Source organism: Panicum hallii, chromosome 3, assembly GCF_002211085.1.
Source record: "Panicum hallii strain FIL2 chromosome 3, PHallii_v3.1, whole genome shotgun sequence".
Taxonomy (NCBI): Eukaryota; Viridiplantae; Streptophyta; class Magnoliopsida; order Poales; family Poaceae; genus Panicum; species Panicum hallii.
In genome coordinates this window covers 113,006-134,424 of record NC_038044.1, presented here as the reverse complement: position 1 = coordinate 134,424, position 21,419 = coordinate 113,006, and the positions used below count along the sequence as shown (strand labels likewise).

At 47.4% G+C, this 21,419-nt stretch overlaps 2 protein-coding genes, 1 non-coding gene and 1 pseudogene across 4 annotated transcripts; 3 read left to right on the top strand and 1 right to left on the bottom strand.

Moving 5' to 3' along the window:
* Positions 1 to 100: 100 nt before the first annotated feature.
* Positions 101 to 2,489, top strand: LOC112884599 (ferritin-1, chloroplastic-like). The gene is made up of 8 exons (XM_025950039.1): positions 101 to 438; positions 755 to 838; positions 935 to 995; positions 1,093 to 1,180; positions 1,543 to 1,604; positions 1,813 to 1,878; positions 2,001 to 2,064; positions 2,170 to 2,489. Exons 1-8 carry the CDS (start codon positions 161 to 163, stop codon positions 2,211 to 2,213), a joined length of 747 nt encoding a protein of 248 aa, XP_025805824.1. The 5' UTR covers positions 101 to 160; the 3' UTR covers positions 2,214 to 2,489.
* Positions 2,490 to 4,295: 1,806 nt separating this feature from the next.
* LOC112884595 (ubiquitin-activating enzyme E1 2-like) lies at positions 4,296 to 10,484 on the top strand. Of its 2 annotated transcripts, XM_025950032.1 has the most exons (7): positions 4,296 to 4,442; positions 4,514 to 4,881; positions 5,814 to 6,031; positions 6,814 to 7,608; positions 7,942 to 8,810; positions 9,044 to 9,476; positions 9,638 to 10,484. In XM_025950032.1, the coding sequence occupies exons 2-7, from the start codon at positions 4,629 to 4,631 to the stop codon at positions 10,232 to 10,234; spliced, it is 3,165 nt and encodes a 1,054-aa protein (XP_025805817.1). In that variant the 5' UTR covers positions 4,296 to 4,442; positions 4,514 to 4,628; the 3' UTR covers positions 10,235 to 10,484. The 2 variants fall into 2 exon arrangements, with proteins under 2 accessions (XP_025805817.1, XP_025805818.1); XM_025950033.1 differs by having other exon boundaries at positions 4,371 to 4,881.
* Positions 10,485 to 10,717: 233 nt separating this feature from the next.
* On the bottom strand, positions 10,718 to 10,789 carry TRNAP-CGG. The gene has a single exon. It is a non-coding gene; the product is annotated as a tRNA-Pro (tRNA).
* Positions 10,790 to 12,258: 1,469 nt separating this feature from the next.
* On the top strand, positions 12,259 to 15,012 carry LOC112884203 (annotated as a pseudogene).
* The last annotated feature ends 6,407 nt before the right edge of the window (positions 15,013 to 21,419 follow it).

Sequence of the window (21,419 nt, the reverse complement as noted above, 5' to 3'; positions counted from 1 at the left end):
AGAGCGCTCGCCCGCCACGCGCTCCTCCCAACCTGAGCCGTCCACGTGGCACCGATCTGCCAGGCCCACGCGCCTATATCTATCTATCTATCTATCTATCCCTTTCCTCAGCCGCCCATTCCGCAGCCCAGACCAGACCTCACGAGACACTTCGATCCACATGGCGATGCTTAGGGTTTCCCCGTCCCCGGCCGCCGCGGCCAACCATGTCTCCGGACCTGCCGCGAACCCCGCCTCCGTCAGGGTGCCGGCGCCGCGCGTCTCGCCGTCCGCGTGCAGGGCGGCGGGCAAGGGCAAGGAGGTGCTCAGCGGGGTCGTCTTCCAGCCCTTCGAGGAGATCAAGGGGGAGCTCTCCCTCGTGCCCCAGGCCACCGACAAGTCCCTCGCGCGCCAAAAGTTCGTCGACGAATGCGAGGCCGCCATCAACGAGCAGATCAAGTACGTCTCGCTGCTCTGCTCACACATCCGATTCTGTTGTATGGTTTGATTCTAGACTAATCTGTTCCTCCGGCAATTTCTGATGCACACCTGATTACAAATGTGTTCCGTCTGCTGATAAATTGTGCAACGCTTCGTAATTGTTGCCTTGTTGAAGTCCAGCGGATGCAATTTTTTTGGTAGATAAAGGCTTAATAATAATAATAATAATAATAATAATAATAATAAGCTATTTTTAGTGTTACTTACCGGCCATTCCAGCTGTATACGCAGTTCGATTTGGATTCAGTTTGACTCTGTCGCTCTTATCATGCAGTGTGGAGTACAATGCCTCCTATGCGTACCACTCCCTCTTCGCCTACTTCGACCGCGACAACGTGGCTCTCAAAGGATTTGCCAAGTAAGTCATCATTTCTCCAGCTTCAGTGACCGATAATACATCATGGCATAATTATTTCCCCCCTACAGTTAGAAAACTTTCCTTCCATACCTACAGGTTCTTTAAGGAATCAAGTGATGAGGAGAGGGAGCATGCTGAAAAGCTCATGAAGTACCAGGTATTATTAGTACTTCCGTCGACTCTCTAATTGCTATGGTCATCTGGCCCGTTCCCCCTATTGTACTGTTATATGATACTGATGTTGCCGCCGTCAGAACACACGTGGAGGCAGGGTCAGGCTCCAGTCCATTGTCACTCCCTTAACAGAGTTTGACCACCCTGAGAAAGGCGATGCTTTGTACGGTGAGTTGCCATGCATGCCTATTCGGTGATTATGGTGTGATCTCAAATAGTAGGTGCCTTAGGGGAGGCTGCATACTGGGGTAGAGCAGGGAAACTTACAAAAGTTCCATGTTTTTCTGAAAAAGGAATGAGTTTTATTCTGCAACTGGATGTAGCTGTAGGAACTGCAACTATCAGCGTACAGATAATACGTTGAAAGACTGATAGTGATAAACATGACATATGCTATAATTGAAGGCTGACTATTTATAGTAAATGTTTAGTTGGGTATAAGCTACACGGTTGGTCTTCTGTTCATGTCTGACCAATTTGGAAGCTAATCATCAAGCTTCGTTTTGACCGTGCCTTTGGTCTGATTTCAGCCATGGAGCTGGCTCTGGCTTTGGAAAAGCTGGTTAACGAGAAGCTGCACAACCTGCACACTGTAAGTTGCTTTGACATTGCTTATTTACCGAGAGATGTTGTGTGGTTAGGCTTAAGAAATGCTACTAGTTAGGAAATTTATTTAAGTGAACAAAAATGATTAATTTATTAGAGTCAATACACAAAAATGATTAACTTATTAGAGTCAATATAAGTGCAACGCTTATGCCACATACAGTTTGTAATGAACTTTTGGCTATAATTAACAGGTGGCGACAAGGTGCAATGATCCTCAGCTGACAGACTTCATCGAGAGTGAATTCCTCTCGGAGCAGGTAAGAGCAATCAGGCATTTCTTTACTACAGAACAAATCATGCAGAACAATATTTGTTTTTGGACACGGATTTCCTGTACTTGTGTAATTCTGACTGTAAAAGATTTGTACTTTTGTGAAAGGTTGAAGCCATCAAGAAGGTCTCCGAGTATGTTGCCCAGTTGAGGAGAGTGGGCAAGGGACACGGTTAGTTAGTCTGTCGTTGAACAAGAGTGTTTCATCTGCTACTATGCCTTTGCAGATAGAGTAATCCCTTGTTGATATGCATATGGACATATGGTTTGGGTGCAGGGGTGTGGCACTTTGATCAGAAGCTGCTCGAGGAAGAGGCCTGAAGGAAGGAGGGAAGGAAACACCCGTGGAGTAGTAAGGGTGGGAAGCTGCTCGAGGATCAGATTATGCGGCTGGAGCAACCAAACGCTGGGTGTGGATGTTTAGAGGGTCCTTTGCATTAGGTCTCTGGGGTTGTGTAGTAGCAGTAGGACCGTGTTGCATAGATGCACTGAGAGGCAGTAGAACTTGTGATGTTATTGCTGTGGCTTGGGGTGCTCGTTCCCGCCCCATTGCGATTATTATGGGAAATAAAAATCACACAGATTGCGAGCACCGTACCTTATTGCGAGCACCGTGAATGGATTTTCTTCTTGAATCTCCCTCAGTCCTTTTGTCAGGACTGATGACTGTTATTTGTAAAGAATCCACAGGTACTCTAAGGGTGCGTTTGGCGGTGCTTGTCACTGCCGCGACCTTCCCTTCTTCCTCACACAGTCCTTTTGTCAGGACTGATGACTGTTATTTGTAAAGAATCCACAGGTACTCTAAGGGTGCGTTTGGCGGTGCTTGTCACTGCCGCGACCTTCCCTTCTTCCTCACACTCGGCCGGCCCAATTCCCCTTTTGTTCTTCCTCGTGGCAGGCCCTTCCCTTCTACCTCACGGCTCGCGGCAGGCCCTTCCCTTCTTCCTCACAGGCGCCGGCACCCAGCCACCCCCTCCCTCCTTCACGGTGGGCTCCTTCCATTCTTTCTCGCAGCCGGTAGCACGGCACCTCTCTTCCCTTCTTCCTCGCGGCACCCCTTTCCTTCTACCATGGGCGGCAGTTGCTCGAAGGGGTGGGGTGCCGTTTCCGCCCCTGCGAGGAAGGGGTGCGGCATTGAATTGCTTCCTAGAATTCCAAAGATCAATATCATAGACTCCCAAATAATACAATTCGAATTATACCCATTTCAATATCATGGCCGTTTTGGTATTGAGATCAGTTTCAATACCATGCCCTCCAATATCGACATCCAAATGGAGCCTAAAGCTGGAAAAAGTAGTTTTTCTTGATTCCGTGAAGTGATCCTCTGTCTTAATTTTAAGAGTTTATACTAGAGAATTAAAGAGAATCACTTTGAGCCATAAAATCATTTATCTCAGAGAATCAGAATCAGATAGAACAAGCTCTTCCATACCCTAACATATTTTGTGACAATGTTGCTTGCAAATTCAAACTTGCATTCTTCGATCGTCCTTTTATTACCTTATCATCATCTGCCATTGTGGTTTGTGCAAACGCTACCAACGAATTTTTCTTTCGACGAACAGCAACGGACATGGGCCAGCCACAGCCAGAAATAATTGGACCCACATGTCACGGCACAATATAAGAGCCTCTTTGGCAGGGCTTCTTGAGCGGCTCCAAAACTGGTTTCTCAAGAAGCCCTACCAAACAGTGGAACAGGAATAGCTACAGCTGGTGAAGCCCCGTAAAACACAGTGACTGGAGCAGTTTGGGGGTGTCTAACCACAAAACGTGGCTCCATCCGGCTCCAGCCGTAGCTCCACGCCCGCCTGCCAGCTTTGCCCCGGCGGCCTCGCGCGCTCGACCTCCACGTCCTCCTGCTGATTCTCCTAGGCGGTGACAGGAGGTCATGGCCGTGGCGCAGGTCACGATGGCGGCGGGAGCTCGAGCAGCAGCGAGAGCACGAGCGGCGGTGGGCACAGGCACTGCGGGAAGCTGTGCGGTGGTGGGCGGGGCCGGCTGCGCGAGGTAGGGCAGCAGCCGGCGGCGGGAGCACAAGGCAGTGGAGGCCGGCGGTGGAAGAAGAGGATAAGAGGGAAGAGAGCGCTTGGCTGGTCGGCGGTGGAAGAAGAGGATAAGGGGGGAAGAGAAGATAGGAAGAAAAGAAAATAGAGAGAAAGGATGAAAGAAAAATAAGAAGGAAAAAAATAAGAAGAAAAGATAAAAATAGAAAAAATATAAGGGTATTACAGACATTTCCTTCTTCAATCTATCCATAAAAAGTAATTTATCTATAAAAAATAAATAAAACTATTTTGTCAAACGTTTTCTAAAATAACTTGGGCTCCGAGCGTACACGACAACTATTGGGCGCTCGATGAGGTTCTCTCTCGGCCGCCTCCTGCAGCTGCAAGGAAAGCACAAATTAGCAGCGGACACTTCCTCTTCCCCCACCCAAACTTTTACAATCTAGCCCTCCTAGTCCTACCTCTCTCGCACCGCCCTTCTCAAAACCCTAGAGCAGAGCAGAGGTGAAGCTGGGCGTCCGGCATCGAATCCAAGGTGAGAGAGAGAGAGACTGAGATCTCCCCAAATCCGCCCTGGGTCACCTCACCCCCACCTGATCCGTGCAGGTTCCCGCCGCTCTCCCGCACCTCGCGCGACCTGGATCTGACGCGCCTCCCCTTCCCGCCGCAAGCCCTCGCGGCGGCCGCCGTACTCGGGCTCCTCGGCGGCGTCCTACTCTATATGCTTCCCCGGAAGCGGGGGGTCGACGCCGGCGAGGTCCAGGACTTGCACAACAAGGCCCCCCGACCCGCCGCCCCCGCACCCCACCAACACCAGGACAAGGACGACCGATCAGACATGGCCGCCAGGGCGCCCGAGATCGATGAGGACCTCCACAGCCGCCAGCTCGCCGTCTACGGACGCGAGACCATGAAGCGCCTATTCGGCTCCAACGTCCTTGTCTCTGGACTACAGGGACTCGGCGCTGAGATTGGTATGTCCTGCCTGATTAACCTTGTTTATTACTCCTCCTGCTCATTAATTTCGAGCTTAGATATATGCACAGTAATAAACTGATAGGGCGGGCTGGTTACCTAAATTGTGCTCTTTTTACACCTTACCCGATCTGATCTTGCAAATCAAACTGTTAATGTTGTGGTTACCATCCAAAAAGTTGATCCTTTCCTTCCCCAGTTAGTTACCTCAAGAACCTTACTGATTATTTCCACGATTGTTTAAATATTTCAATAGCAACTTGTATAAACAGTAAGCTTCAATAGGAGGGGCAATTATCTTAAAAATTTTCGATTCTCTTACAAGAACTCTAATGAACGTGTTCGATCTTCAACCCATAAATGTATAATTTATTTCCCCTCATTTTTCTTGTACTAGTGCTTTTCGTCGTTAGGCATGAATATGATGGCATGATGCAGATCAGTTACTTGAGCTGGAATCTTTATCCGTGTCAACTGAATCTGTGTCAGTGCAGCGTCGCCCCTAACTTTCAGAATGTTGGTCTCTAAGCAACCTATGATTTCAAAGCTTTCTGCAGTGCACATGTGCATTAAGCTAATCATTAGATTTGACATACATTTGTTATTGTCATCCTGAAGCTGCACTGACGTGATGGTCGCTGGTCAGTTAGATCTGATGTGTTACTTGGCTGATTGAGATTTTTTTAATCAGCAAACTGTAGCTAACCTTGTTGCGTTTTTGAATTTTTGATGCAATGCTGGTAGGCACAGGCACAATTTGGGAGCTTCAGATGTGAAAGCAAAATATGTTTGCAATTTATCTTGTTTAGCTTGTGAATTTTTGAAGTGGTTTTGAGAATTCAGATTGCTAAAGTTTATAAGGCCTTTGGGTTATCTTTTGTTCATTCTATTTTTGATACACTACTTACTTAATGCCACTTGATTCCTGCAGCAAAGAACCTTGTCCTTGCGGGTGTCAAATCCGTAACCTTGCATGATGATGGCAAAGTTGACCTATGGGACTTATCAAGCAACTTCTTCCTCTCTGAGAAGGATGTTGGTCAAAACCGTGCTCAAGCGTGTGTTCCAAAGCTTCAAGAGCTTAATAATGCTGTTATCATCTCTACCATAACTGGTGATTTGACCAAGGAGCAGCTTTCTAACTTCCAGGTACACGAGCATGAAATGAGCTGTTGTGTGCATGGATGTGTATTGTAAAAAAACATGTTTAGGCTTTGTAAATTGACCAACAATCAGGATAAATATTTTAGTTCAGTGATACAAAAGTACAAATTCTTATGGTTATAATACTGTAACTATAACTATTCACAATATGTTGAAAGAGAAATTTATGTTCAGAATACAACTTAGAAAAACAGTGGCATGTCCAACACGTGTTGTGAAAATAGACTCAAACAGCCCTATTGTATCGTGCCAACTACACAGTAGAAAAGTCACGTAGAAAACTACAAAATGGTTTATCAGCATCTGTTGTGTTGACACACATTATCAACTTAGTGCATCTTTTATTGCATATATATATTCTGCCATATGCCAGCATTATTGCAAAGAGTTTTATTTCAGAACCATGTTCCTGTTTCAAGTGATGGCAACTATTTTTGCATGATAACTTAAGTTTGTTTGGGAGAGCTCCAGTGTATTTTGGCGTCTCTAGTTCTATGAATTATTTTACATGGTGGCTCATCTACAGTATTTTAGATTAGACTAAAAGTAAATGCTTAAACCACTTTATTTGAGCCTATAAGCTCCATAGTGTGACAAATTTGGAGCTGGATCTCTCCCAAACCGGCCTTTACTTGTAAACCTAGTTGATTTATTTTATGGTGCTCTATGGAATATATTAATATATGCTTTTTGATTTAGACGTAGTAATATTTGTCTGCTCTTTATTCTCAAAGACTGAAGCTGATAACTTCCTGATCAACTTACAGGCTGTGGTATTTACTGATATCAGCATAGAAAAAGCAATTGAGTTTGATGATTACTGTCATAGCCATCAGCCACCAATTGCTTTCATTAAGTCGGAAGTTCGTGGTCTTTTCGGCAGTGTTTTCTGTGACTTTGGTCCTGAGTTTACTGTTTTGGATGTTGATGGTGAGGAGCCACATACAGGAATCGTGGCATCAATCAGCAATGACAACCCAGCACTTGTTTCTTGTGTGGATGATGAGCGTCTGGAGTTCCAGGATGGTGATCTAGTTATTTTCTCTGAAGTGCATGGAATGACTGAGCTCAACGATGGAAAACCAAGAAAGATTAAGAGTGCTAGGCCTTATTCTTTTACTCTAGAAGAAGACACCACCTCATATGGCACTTACATTAGAGGTGGTATTGTCACACAAGTGAAGCCACCCAAGGTTCTTAAGTTCAAAACCTTGAAGGAGGCAATCAAGGAGCCAGGAGAATTTCTCATGAGCGATTTCTCCAAGTTTGACCGCCCACCTCTTTTGCATTTGGCCTTCCAAGCTCTGGACAAGTTTAGGACTGAGTTGCTGCGATTCCCAATTGCTGGTTCAGCTGACGATGCTCAAAAGCTTATAGATTTTGCTATTAGTATTAATGAAAGTCTTGGTGAAAGTAAGCTTGAAGAAATTGACAAAAAGCTCCTGCAGCATTTTGCAAGTGGTTCCAGGGCTGTTTTGAATCCTATGGCTGCAATGTTTGGTGGTATTGTAGGTCAGGAAGTTGTTAAAGCATGCTCAGGGAAATTCCACCCACTTTACCAGGTTAGAATCTGCTGGTGCTTTCTTGAATATAAATTCTACGCCCTGCTAGCACAAATGCTTGATATTTTATACTTGATATTTTATACAAGATCAGGCGAAACATTTGAAACTTCGACTGTCTACAACTTTAACATATTTAGTTTGGAACATGAAGGTCATATGTTGATCTGCCTTAACTTTCATAATACATAAGTTTACAAGATTACTCTAGTAGAAAATACAAAGTCACACCTTGGGGACCGTTATAAGTAAAAAGTGTCAAATATTTTGATCAGAGAGAATATATGTTTGCAGAAAATTTGTAATATTAATGTACTTTCTTGATTTTTGCAGTTCTTCTACTTTGATTCTGTTGAATCACTACCAGTTGAACTGTTGGAGGCCAGTGATTTGAAGCCAGAGAACAGTAGATACGATGCACAAATTAGTGTATTTGGGGCTAAGCTTCAAAAGAAACTGGAGCAGTCAAAAATCTTCATGGTTGGTTCTGGGGCTCTTGGATGTGAATTTTTGAAGAACCTTGCATTAATGGGCATTTCTTGCTGTGAGAATGGGAAGCTGACTGTGACAGATGATGATGTTATAGAAAAGAGCAATCTCAGTCGCCAGTTCCTCTTCCGTGACTGGAACATTGGGCAGCCCAAGTCCACAGTTGCTGCTACTGCTGCTGTGGCAATTAATCCTAAGCTTCATGTTGAGGCCCTTCAGAACAGGGCAAGTCCTGAGACTGAAAATGTGTTTAATGATGCCTTTTGGGAGAGCTTGGATGCTGTTGTCAATGCCTTGGACAATGTGACTGCAAGAATGTACATTGACTCCAGATGTGTGTATTTCCAGAAGCCACTTCTTGAATCTGGGACTCTGGGTGCTAAGTGCAACACGCAGATGGTCATTCCACACCTAACAGAAAACTATGGGGCATCCAGAGATCCACCAGAAAAGCAGGCGCCTATGTGCACTGTACATTCATTTCCTCATAATATTGATCACTGCCTAACGTGGGCAAGGTCTGAGTTTGAGGGTCTGCTAGAGAAGACTCCCACTGAAGTAAACGCGTTCCTGTCAAATCCTAGTGGATATGCTACTGCTGCAAGAACTGCTGGTGATGCACAGGCTAGGGATCAACTTGAGCGAGTTATTGAATGCCTTGACAGAGACAAGTGTGACACATTCCAAGATTGTATTACCTGGGCTCGGCTTAAGTAAGTTTTGTCTATCTCTTTTGCACAATTTGTTATGGTCCATTTCGGAGCTTCATACACCTGCTTAGTTTCATGTTTATACGTTGTATTACAATGTGCATGCAAGTTCTTAAATGTGGAAATACGGCTGCAAAAGTTTTTGATTATGCTTTCTGGCATCTATTTCACAGTGCTCTTGTTGAATTATAGATCTAATGTTTCTTGCTCTGTTTTCTGTTGATGGCTTATTTTAGGTTTGAGGATTATTTCGCCAACCGTGTGAAGCAGCTGACATTCACCTTCCCTGAAGACGCAATGACAAGCTCTGGTGCTCCTTTCTGGTCTGCTCCTAAGCGGTTCCCGCGACCTCTGGAGTTCTCATCTGCTGACCCTAGCCACCTCAACTTTCTGTTGGCTGCCTCGATACTAAGGGCAGAGACATTTGGAATACCCATACCTGATTGGGCCAAAAACCCAAAGAAACTGGCTGAAGCTGTTGACAAGGTCATCGTACCTGATTTCCAACCAAAACAGGGGGTTAAAATAGAGACAGATGAGAAGGCTACTAATCTATCCTCTGCATCTGTTGATGATGCTGCCATCATTGAAGAGCTTATTGCAAAGTTGGAAGCAATTTCCAAAACATTGGCACCAGGATTCCACATGAACCCAATACAGTTTGAGAAGGTCAGTATGTCCAATTGGTCACATCTAACCCCATGTACTGTAGCTTTTAGCTGTCTGTTGGGTATCCACATGTCTCTAGAATTAACACTCATGTGTTAGGTATTTAGAAATCAGTGAATTGTCTTGAGATTGAGAGTGCTGAGATATTGTTTTATATGCAGGATGATGACACCAATTTCCATATGGACTTGATAGCTGGCTTTGCTAACATGCGGGCGAGGAACTACAGCATCCCTGAAGTTGACAAGCTGAAGGCAAAGTTCATAGCTGGAAGGATCATCCCAGCCATCGCCACCTCGACCGCTATGGCCACCGGCCTCGTCTGCCTGGAGCTTTACAAAGTCCTCGCTGGGGGGCACAAGGTTGAAGACTACCGGAACACATTTGCAAACCTCGCAATCCCCCTCTTCTCCATGGCGGAGCCTGTGCCACCCAAGACAATCAAGCACCAGGACATGTCCTGGACTGTGTGGGACCGCTGGACCATAACTGGCAACATCACGCTGAGGGAGCTCCTGGAGTGGCTCAAGGAGAAGGGCTTGAATGCTTACAGCATATCCTGTGGCACCTCGCTGCTGTACAACTCGATGTTCCCCAGGCACAAGGAGCGGCTGGACAAGAAGGTAGTGGATGTGGCAAGGGAGGTGGCCAAGGTGGAGGTGCCCTCTTACCGCCGCCATCTGGATGTCGTGGTGGCCTGTGAGGACGACGATGACAATGATGTGGACATTCCTCTTGTGTCCATTTACTTCCGTTGAAGAGCTTACATGATCCCGTGCGATGTTTGCCAGAAGGGTCAGTGTTACAAGTTGTTGCATGAGCGACTTTTAAGCCACATACTCTGCTGATTCCCGTGCTACCATCCGGGTAGAGTTGGTTGAGATTTCTCACGGAGATTGGTGTCACCGATATGAAATTTTAAAGCATAACATCGTGATAGTGAATGCATGGTATTGCCATCTTGGTACTTGAATGCATGTACTAAAATCTGTGTTTATGGGAGCCTAATCTCTCTCTCTCTGTGTGTGTGTGTGGCATCTTGTGCGCTTTTTTGGCGTAACTGCCTTTTGAACAGAAATTGTAGTTTGTGTTTTGCGGCATCGAACCCCAGGGAATCGTTTTCTGAACTGAATGCCGGCCTTGATGATCCATGCCACGAACAAGGATGAATGTATAAAAAAAACAAAAACTGCAGAAGCATAATCGAAAGCAAAAGGAAGGGGGACCAGAGTGTAAATTGAGGGGTGTTGCGAGAATCGAACTCGCGACCTCTCGCACCCGAAGCGAGAATCATACCACTAGACCAAACACCCATTTTTGATACGTATTTTTGGTTGGAATTGGTATCGTGTGAGTTCTTCATCTAACACCATATGATATCCAATCTTCCACACGTCCTTTTCTTTATATATATATATGTGTGTGTGTGTGTGTATGAGGTGAACAACCTACAGTTTATGACTAACACACCACGAAGCTTCCTTGTAACTTAGTATTTCGATTAGTGTAAATATGCACGTATGTTGAAAACACTAGATATACGTAATTACACTAGCTATATAGTATGCGAGTCATTTGACGAGAAACAAATAATTTACTATTATAAATCACTTAGTTGCATATATAGGTATGGTACCTATCGTTCATCACTAGCCTAAGTTATAAGGTGGACGAGTTCATCTATATGTCACAATATCGTAGAAGAAGTTGTGAGTTCACAACTCGGACAACTTATTTTCTTTACAAGAATAAAGCTCAGAAAAAAATAATTTCAAGTGCAGGCACACCAACTATTCTTTCTTTTTAAAGAAATTCAAATGCACACGTCAAATTGGGTAACAATTTCTTGCACACATCACTGTCATTCATGCTGTATGTCTGTGGCTTGGAGTTTGGACTTGGCTTGGCCGCATATATTTGGTACATATTGACTACTGACTCGTACAAATAAATTATTTGATGTCTAGTTCTGTTTGGATGAACTAAAGTTGGATGCTAAACTTTAGCACCTATTAGCACTTATATCCCATGCTAAAGATTTATTGACTAAAGTTTGGTCCACCCCATTAGCACTCCTATTTGGAGTAGCTGGTGCTAAAATTTAGCACTTTTAGATATTAGCACTTTGTGGATCCAAACATCCTCATAGTTAAGGTGGCAAGTAACTTAACATGCGTGTAGGTGATATGATGCTAAATTGGCACGAAACTACAAGCGGGCGGCCGGGTCCATGCAGAGGAAAAATGGCTCTCTTGATGGTTGATGGCGAGTCGTACTCTACTCCAAATGAACAAGTCCACAATGATTTCTCTAACATGAAATTTCCGTAACAGTTTGGAGCTCACATATGATGCTATAAGTTGTACACTAAAAACAGAACATGAGGATTATAGCTCTATGAATTTAAGATAAAGTTATATCTATACTTTGGAAAGCCGTTGTGGAATGCCACAATCCAAGACAAATAGCCTACTTCTCTAGTAAGTAGATTCCAATTTTTTAAAATGAAAGGATCCTAACCGAATTGTTGAAGTACACTGGCCTTCCATAGAATTTTGCCGCACACGTTTGGTCTAGCCGTGAGGAGAGAAGATAATTAAGTAATAGAAAAAGAAACTCTAAGAAAAGAAAAGAAAGGAAGGAAGGCTCCATGCATGAGTTGGGCAATCATCAGCAGCCAAGCAGCAAGTAGCAAGATGGCTTAGGGCATGCCATGTGCAATAATACCTGGCTCTGGCTGGCCACAAACGGACACGGACGGACGGGGGGAGACATCCTCACCTCCTCCCTACCTTCAAGTGCAGTCCCGTCCGGTACTCCTCCCTGTGAATGTGATTCCCAATAAGCATTGGCTGTTGCCTCCTGCCCTGATCCCTGAGGTGGAAGTGGAACCAAGACATCGGCTCTTCTGCTTGCTTGCTCTGTCCGAGCGACAACAGGAGGATCGGACAGGGGGGAGGGGACGGACAACTCACGGATGGAGATTATTCCTTCATGGCAGCTCGATTCGTTTCTTGAGGTGGTACTGGTATGTATGTATGTATGTATGTATGTATGCCATCCATCCAATCCAATCCAACGGTGTGTGCGTGCGTCCCCTTCCCTTCCACAGCTAGCGCAAAAGATGGATGTGAGCTTGCTTTCCGACATCTAGCTAGCTAGCTTTGCTTGCTTGCTTGCACAAGTCAGTCAGTCAACAAGAACAAGATGGAGATCAGAGCTGCGGCCTATTTGCTATTCTTCTCCTTATTACTTGTGTCTCGCACACTTGGGTCTTGTGCTTCCATCAATCAACAAGAACAAGGTGTGTCACAACAACTGCATTCATGGAATGGATTACGACAAATTAAACTTGTTGCTACTCCACTTCAAATGGATTCCTGTCTAAACATTTCTGTTGCTATTATTTCAGGGAAAACTCTTGAGATTTGGAGCACATAATCCAGCTGGATCTTCCTCAAATCGGGGAGTGAGTTGCTCATCAGACGAAGGCAAGGCGGTGGCCTTGTAAGTGATGTTTTGTTCCATCCATCTTCAGTTTTCCTTCTCACAATCCAAGTTCCTAGTACATGATAGAGAATTCATGTTTGTTTTTAGCTCATGTCCATCCATGATGTTGAACAGAAAACATAGGAGTGCCGGCATCCAGAGACGGCTCCTACATCAAAGGGGGGATCACCAAGTTGCAGAATCACCTAAGTCTAATGGAAATGATGGATCTGAAAGGAGGACGATACCACACTGGGCCATCTACACATTAGCCATCAGTGGAGCAGTTCTCTTTGTGGTTGTAGCTGCTACCGCCACGTATCTACTCTTTTCTCGTCGAAAGAAGGATAACACTGTCACGCCATGGTCTATTGGGCTCAGTGGACCGCTCAGGAAAGCCTTCGTGGCAGGTCAGTTCCTAATTTTTCATCACCTGACTAGGCTCTGAAGAAGCTCATGGGAAGAGCACATTTTACATCAGAATTTCCTGTAATTTGAGTTTTCAGGATAGAAACTGCTAGCAGCTTTTTTTCTAAAAATATATAACTGAAGTTGTTAAATTCGCTGTACCTTGTGGACAGGTGTTCCTTCTCTTGGAAGGACAGAGCTTCAGACAGCATGTGAGGACTTCATCAATGTGATCGGCTCTTCGTCCGAATGCATACTGTACAAAGGAACTCTGTCAAGTGGAGTGGAAATAGCGGTAGTCTCCACTTCAGCTGACTCTGCCAAAGATTGGTCAGATAGCTCTGAGGAGCAATTTAAGAACAAGGTAACATGCAATGGGCAGATCTCTCTTGTTTCAAGTCCACTGTATGCTTACTGTTGTTGTATACTATCAGCTTACCGATCGCTCTTGTTTCAGATCTCTGTGCTGTCCAAAGTGAGCCATAAGAACTTGATGAACCTACTTGGTTACTGCACATGCGACGAGCCGTTCACAAGAATGATGGTCTTCGAGTATGCTCCGTGCGGATCCCTCTTTGAGCATTTGCATAGTGAGTGGTCCAACTCCGTCCGTCTCTGTATCTTACGCTTGGAAAAAAAATAATGATTGTTCACTGAATAATTTCGTCATGTTTTGCAGTTCGAGAAGCGGAAGATTTAGACTGGCCTACACGGCTGCGCATCATCATGGGAGTAGCATATGATGGATCGGAACACGAGAGGTGCCAATGATCAGAACGCACACGAACACACAGAGATGGACGCACACGAAGAACACGTAGAGATTTGGTTGGGAGGTACTGGCATGCCTCCTCTTTTTGTTTTTTCTTTTATAGATGGAAGAGCAACTGAAAATACCCGGCTGCCCGCCCTTCTCGCACACGATGCCATGCACCATGCATCACGCGCACATCGTGGACGAGGCGAACGAACCGGGCGCCGACGTTACATGCACGCGCGCCATGCAGTGCGCCCGCGTCGCGGCGCGGCTCAGGACAAGTTCCTGGCTCAGCCACGTTCAGCTTATTCAACGGAAAGGGAAAACAGAATTACAAAAATACAACGTTCTAGCTACTGAAATACATCAACAGCATACTGCTTGGAGCACATCTGCCAGCTCGACCCACCTGTGATGCCAGCAGCCCTGAGCTCCTCATCCATCTACCTCACCGAGGACTACGCGGCCAAGATCTCCGACATCGAGTTCTGGAAGGACGACAAAGATGCAGCGCCGCGAGATGAAGAGAGCATCGTGTACAAGTTGAGCATCCTGCTGCTGGAGGTGATCTCCGGTCGGCTGCCCTTCTCCGAGGACCACGGCCTGCTCGTCCTCTGGGCGTCCAGCTACCTGGACGGCAAGAGGCCGCTGAATGGCATGGCTGATCCGATGCTGAGGTCGTCCGTGCCTGACGAAGATTTGGCGGCGCTGTGTGATGTTGTGAGGCTGTGCATCCACTCCGACGAGGAGAAGAGACCGGGGGGCATGGGTGAGGTTGCGAGGCTGATGAGAGGCGTCACCGCCTTGTCGCCGGAGCAGGCGAGCCCGAGGGACAACCCGCTGTAGTGGGCCGAGCTTGAGATTGCCTCCACGGTGGAGTGAGTCCGTGTGAAATTCAGAACCAAAAGTGTCGGGTTTTATCCGGCTGCCCACCAAGGGGTATACTCAAGGTGGTAGGTTTTAGGTTGGGATGCGCCGAGATCATGAACTCGAAGGTGCAGACAACACAAGATTTAGACAGGTTCAGGCCGCAATATGCGTAATGCCCTACGTCCTGTATGATGGTTTGTATTGCCTTGATGTTGATCTGGTGATCTTATGTTTTGAGAGGGGTCCCTGCCCGCCCTTATATATCCGGGGGGACAGGGTTACATGAATCCTAGCCTGATACTAGCTTAGAAATCGTACTCAAGTACAACTCGAGTAGTTTCCTTCTGTATCGACTAGTTCTACTCCGCATGCGAGTAGAATACAACATAAATGAGGTACAGGACATGTCCTATCCCCTAGTCCAATACGGACTCCTTAATGTACACAGCCCCGTGGCCCCGGGTCTGACAAGCCCCCGAGCTCTTCGTAGCTGAGTACTGCAGGCTCTTCGAGTACTTCTGAAGTAGTCTTCGACTTCTTTCGCAACTCTGTGTTGAAATCTTTCTTCGAGTACTCCTTTGGCTGCATCGAAGCTATGAGGTGCTCATGCCCCGAATTCCTTCTTTTATATGGGGTGCGATAATCGCACTCCATATGGAGTAGCCCCCGAGCCTTAGGTTGAATCAAAGAATCAGGCTGAGGGTCAAATTAGTCTTGAGTCTTCTTTTCTTCTTATCCTTCGAGTACTTTCGAAAAATAAGTAGTTGACGCCACGTGTCCCACAGCCTCCGAGCCTTGAATCCAAATCTTTTGGAAAAAAAGGATCCCAAAGGTCGTGGCAAAAATGTTCCCTTCTGGTAAAATATAATCTAAGAGGATGTAATCAGCAGAAATTGAACTCGAAACTCAAAAAACCTCTTTTTTCGGGACAATTAACCCTGAAAAAATGGTTAGTCAAGTACCGGCCCGAAAAATCCACCAAAAAATTACCCATATCCAATTAATCCCATTACGCGACGCTTCATCTTTCACACAGTAAACCGCTGCCTGAACGCTGGTTATTTAACCCCGCAGTCAATTAGGGTTTTTCCTGTGCCTTCAGATCTAACGCCGCCACCAGAAAAAGCAAAACCCCAACTAGGGCTTGTCCTGCCGTCGCCCTTCCGCCACCCTGCGTAGTCGAAAAACTTCGAGCCCACCACCGTAGCCCCCGAGCGTTGTGCGAACAACTCGTGGCGGAAAAGGGGTGGAAATGGCGCCGAAGAAGATCAACCAAAAAGACTTGAAGGAAGCGCAGGCGGCGACCAGCGAATGGTCAATTAGTAAGTGCTCTCGCCAAAATCTTGCAAGTTTAGTGCTGGGAGGTCTGCTTTAAGAGAGGGATCTCATTAATTGGCGCCTTCCTTTCCGTGATCCCTTCCCCATGGAAAGCATCGATGAGATTGTTTCTTTCTGCTCTTTTTCCGAACGGGGATTCGCCCTCCCCACTTGCTCATTCTTCCGCGGTCTTCTATACTACTACGGGATCGAGCTGCAACACCTCAACCCCAACTCGATATGCCATATCTCCATCTTCATTCACTTCTGTGAAGCCTTCCTCGGAATTGAGCCCCATTGGGCGCTTTTCCGCTATCTCTTCCGCATGAAGCCCCAACCCACCTCAAAAAATCCTTCTACAATTGGGGGTGCTGGAATCCAGCTTCGGCAACATGCTAGCGACAAATACATTTCTTACAAATTTCCTTCCAATGTCCCTGGGTGGAAACACCAATGGTTCTACATTACGAACCATGCCCCCCAACTCACTGTGCGGTCCGGCAGGCCTCCAGTTCAACGCAGCGAGTGGACATTGGAGCCCAGTGAAGCCGAGATGGACCAAGTAAAAGAGCTGCTTGAGTTGATTGCCGCACACAAAGAGATGGGGGTAACCGGGGCGTCTGTGATGTTATCATTCTTCAAACGTCGAATTCAACCCATCCAACAGCGCCATACCTTAGGATTCGAGTACATGGGTACTGAAGACCCATCCCGTATGTGCGCAGAAGAGCTTGGAGATGATGCTGCGCTTGTTCGTGTGAAGCGAATTCTGCTGGATGTGGATGCCGTCCCGTATGTTCCAACGGGATTTACAGCCCAGAATCGACCACCAGCAGTAAGTGTTCGACTTCTCGACTTCTTCCCTTGATCTGAAGAGTTGATACTAACGGATTGTCTATTTGTCTTAATACAGGAATCATCAGCACTGTATCGGAGTTACCCGCCACACCCCGATCTGCCCCGGCCTTACCATACGCTGCCCAGTGCCGCCAAAGCACAGAAAGAACAAATTATTGGCAGCGAATCAGCCACGGGCAGCCGGGCGGCTGGGGAGAGGGTACAAGCCGACGACTCCTCCGGATCATCCGTGGACTGGTCGGACGACGCACCTCTCGTTCCCCGGCGACGTCGGGACATGAGGAAACGCAAAGCCAGCGCCACTGACCTTGCCGGGTAAGTGTTTGTCGAACTATAAAAACTGTCGAGTTGTTTTGCTGAACACTGACGACTACCCTGTCTTGCAGCCCCTCGTCTTCCTTGCCCAGCCCCCAGCGTCAAAGGGTAGCTGAAACGCCCGCCATCGGAAGTGAGGCTCCGGATGCCAGACCTACAAAAGCCGATAGGATAAACCCGGCACCGTCTCATGTCGATGAGGTAACGATCGCCGTGTCGGGCCCTGCCTCAAGAGAACTCGTGCTCTCGACTGAGGCGGCCCTGACATCACCAGTAGAGGCCGCAGCCGCTGCCACGCCGACACTGCCAGCCTCATCAACTGGCACGCCTGCCCCTCCAGCCACGAGCACAATGGCGAAGAAACCCTTGAAGCTGATGTTGAGGAAGCCGACAATGACGCGATCCCAGATGTAAGTAATGCCTTGGACCTTGCCCTTAGCCATGTGTAAAGATCGCAGTAAAAATGTTGTACTTTTGTCGTAAGCAGATCAACAGCTGAGGTGACGCCAGAACTCGAGTTGGCGCCACCAGCCCCCGAACTGTCGCCTGGGCAACCCGACACGCAGGAGCCAGCAGGGAGGGCAGATGTAATCATGCTTGATTCACCACTACCCGAGCTCCAGCACACAGAACCCGAAGCCCCCGGCAAAGAGCAAGTCGAGGCTACCACTGCCGCTCCCGCCGACGGTGCAGGTAAATGATCCCACTGCCTTGTGCCACAATCATTGCTATTTTAACACTTGTCCTTTGCAGGGACCTCGCAGCCGTCAACTTTGGAGGGTGCAGGTGCGTCTTGCGAGGTACCCGAGTTGCGGACCCCTGTAGGAGAAAACACCAATATGCTCCAAGAGGTGCACCTCCCAGGGGATGATCTGAGCCGCCTGCGCCAAATGATCAAGGCGATCGACTCATTTGCTCTGGTGAGTATTGACTGGACCACTGGTAACTGTAATCGATATCCTCTAACGCCCAAAAACATGTAGGACATGAACCAAAAGACTTCAACGAAGCTGGAAGAGTCCACCAGGCGTATCGATGAGCTGCTGCAGGAGCGAGCCGGCTTCGAGCAGAACATCATCGAGCTCCAAGGCCGACTCAAGGAACAGCGAAAAGCCCATCAAGGTATGTTGAACTCAATTCTCGGAGTCATACCCGTAGTCGATAATTTCATGATCTGAAACCTGCTTATCATCGCAGAACTTAAGCAGCTATTAAATTATAAGGAGGAATTGCTTACTGATTTGAAGAACATGCTATATCGCCGCGCAGATGAAGTCGAAGGTCTGCGGAAGGTGATGGCCGACACAGAGAAGCAACTAGTCGACTGCCTCCGGCAGATCAAGACTTTGGGCGAAGAAAAAGAGCAGCGCCAGAAGGAACTCGATGATTTGAAGGTGGCAGCTCAAGAACTCGTAGAGATGGTGGATCCCCAGGAAGACGGTGCGGAAGATGGGCAACCACTACTTGATCGTCTTCGCGGGGCGCCACAAAAGATCCTTAATTTCGTCACCGAGGCTGCCACATCTTACGTGGGCCATGCCCTAGGCCTTGTAAAGTCCTTCTGGCCAAAGGCTCGGCTAGAAGTACTCGCGGAGGGTGCAGCTGCAGATTGTTCTGATGAAAACTTCCGCGAGTATTTGCTAGAGGTCCGGCCTGTAGCGGAAAAAATTGTAGGAAACATGGTCCAGGATTGAACCGTTAGTACTTAAGACTTTTGTAATATAAGAAACCACCTTTGTTCCTTTGTAGCCTTATGTGCAGACTAAAAGCCCCAACTGCTTTGAAGCATAGGCACGCTACCTCTGAGTGCAGCGACTCAGAGAGTAGTCGATTTAGCCCTTCGCGAGAGCTCACCGGGTGAGCTAGATAAGATCCTGCCAAAAAGGATCCACTCGGACCCGGAACGCGCAGCCTGTGGCGCGACGACTAGGATGCTCATGGCAAACAGTCGAAATCTATCCTTAGGTGTAACCACCGCAGGAGTAGCCAAACGGGTTAGATAGAACCCGAACCGGACAGGCCTAACCAGTTTGAAAGAAACACGATTAGCATCGCGACGACCCATGTGCCGCTGGCAAGTAGTCGATTTTATAAAATTGAAGCGTGGCCAACAGCCGCCACCGTTGTATTCAAGAATTTACATTTCGGGTTGTGTGGCACAAAGCCGCCAAATCGACCCAGAAAAGTAAAACTTGCCATTGACGCATACAGAAATTGGACACGGGTCTGCTTAGGGGTAAAACCGTCGCAGGTGCTGGATGTTCCACGAGTTGGGTACATCCTGACCATCGGGGTGCCGAAGTTGATAAGATCCCGGTCTTGTAACCCTCTTGACGATGAACGGTCCTTCCCATCTTGAGTTAAGCTTGTGCAAACCCGACTCATCCTGAACGCGACGAAGGATGAGGTCGCCAATGCTAAATGACCTTTCCTTAATGTTGCGGTCATGATATCGCCGGATTCCCTGTAGGTAACGGGCTGACTGAACGAGAGCAGAGCAGCGAGCCTCTTCAACAGAGTCCAACTCCAGCTGTCGTGCTTCATCCGCCTCGCCTTCTTTATACATCTCAACCCTTGGGGATTTCCACATGATATCTGCAGGAAGAATCGCCTCGGAGCCGTAGACAAGGAAGAACGGGGTCTGCCCTGTGGCCTTGGAAGGTTGAGTCCTGAGCCCCCAGATGACATGTGGCAACTCGTGAATCCACTTCCCGCCCTTCTTGCTGTTGGCATCGTAGAGTCTCTTCTTGAGACCATCAATGATCAAGCCATTTGCCCGCTCGACTTGCCCGTTTGCCCTTGGGTGTGCCACCGAAACGTACTTGACCTTGATGGATGAGTTTTCACAGAATTCCCAGAATTGGTTGGCCGTGAAATTTGAACCCAAATCAGTGATAATAGTGTTGGGGAAGCCGAAACGATGTAAGATGTCGGAGATGAAGTCGACCACCCTGTCTGGAGTAAGCTTGGCGATCGGCTTGAACTCGATCCACTTGGTGAACTTATCGATAGCCACCAGAACGTGAGTAAAACCTCCTGGCGCCGTTGTGAAGGGCCCAATCATGTCGAGGCTCCAGCAAGCGAACGGCCAGGAAGGTGGTATGGTGATGAGGGTGTGGGCCGGGACATGAGTTTGCTTACCGAAAAACTGGCAGTTCTGACATCGACGTACCAGATCTTCGGCGTCGGACACGGCGGTAGGCCACCAGAAACCGGCTCTGACCTTGAGGTGGCATGGTTACCACACACGCCCTCGTGTATTTCTCGCAATATGTCCAGACCATCTTCTGTTGTGACGCATTTCATGAGTACTCCGGATCGTGCGCCACGCCGATAAAGTTTGTCTTCGACTAGGATAAACCCCTTGCTCCGTCGCATGAGGCGGGCGGCAGCAGCGCTTTTGGGGTCCATCCCGGTCGGTAAGACGAGATCTCGGATGAAGTCGATGAAAGGTCCTCTCCAGTCCTCACCGACCAGCAGCACCTCCCGTTCTGGTTGTACGGAGCCAGTGGTGGTGGAAACCGGTGGTGAAGGGCTGATGGACGGATGCGTCAGCTCCTGAACAAATACCCCTGCCGGGACTTGAGCTCGGGTTGATCCCAGCTTGGATAAGGCATCGGCAGCAACATTGTGTTCCCGCAGCACATGATGAACCTCTATGCCAGAAAATTTGTTTTCTAGCTTGCGGACCTCTTGTACATAGGCTTCCATGGTCTCCTTGTTGCAGTCCCACTCCTTGTTGACTTGCTGAACGACCAAAAGTGAATCGCCGTATACGAGTAGCCGCTTGATCCCTAGTGATATCGCCAAACGAAGCCCGTGAAGCAAGGCTTCATACTCGGCTTCATTATTGGATACCTCCCAGAGAATTTGGAGGACGTACTTGAGTTGTTCGCCTCGTGGGGAAATGAATAAAACTCCGGCGCCGC

Bases quoted from the DNA above. Each gene is read 5' to 3' on its own strand.
- LOC112884599 (XM_025950039.1), top strand. From the start codon at position 161: ATGGCGATGCTTAGGGTTTCCCCGTCCCCGGCCGCCGCGGCCAACCAT. The intron at 1,181-1,542 runs GTGAGTTGCCAT...GTCTGATTTCAG, and splicing joins GAAAGGCGATGCTTTGTACG to CCATGGAGCTGGCTCTGGCT. The intron at 1,879-2,000 runs GTAAGAGCAATC...CTTTTGTGAAAG, and splicing joins GTGAATTCCTCTCGGAGCAG to GTTGAAGCCATCAAGAAGGT.
- LOC112884595 (XM_025950032.1), top strand. From the start codon at position 4,629: ATGCTTCCCCGGAAGCGGGGGGTCGACGCCGGCGAGGTCCAGGACTTG. The intron at 4,882-5,813 runs GTATGTCCTGCC...TGATTCCTGCAG, and splicing joins GGGACTCGGCGCTGAGATTG to CAAAGAACCTTGTCCTTGCG. The intron at 6,032-6,813 runs GTACACGAGCAT...ATCAACTTACAG, and splicing joins AGCAGCTTTCTAACTTCCAG to GCTGTGGTATTTACTGATAT.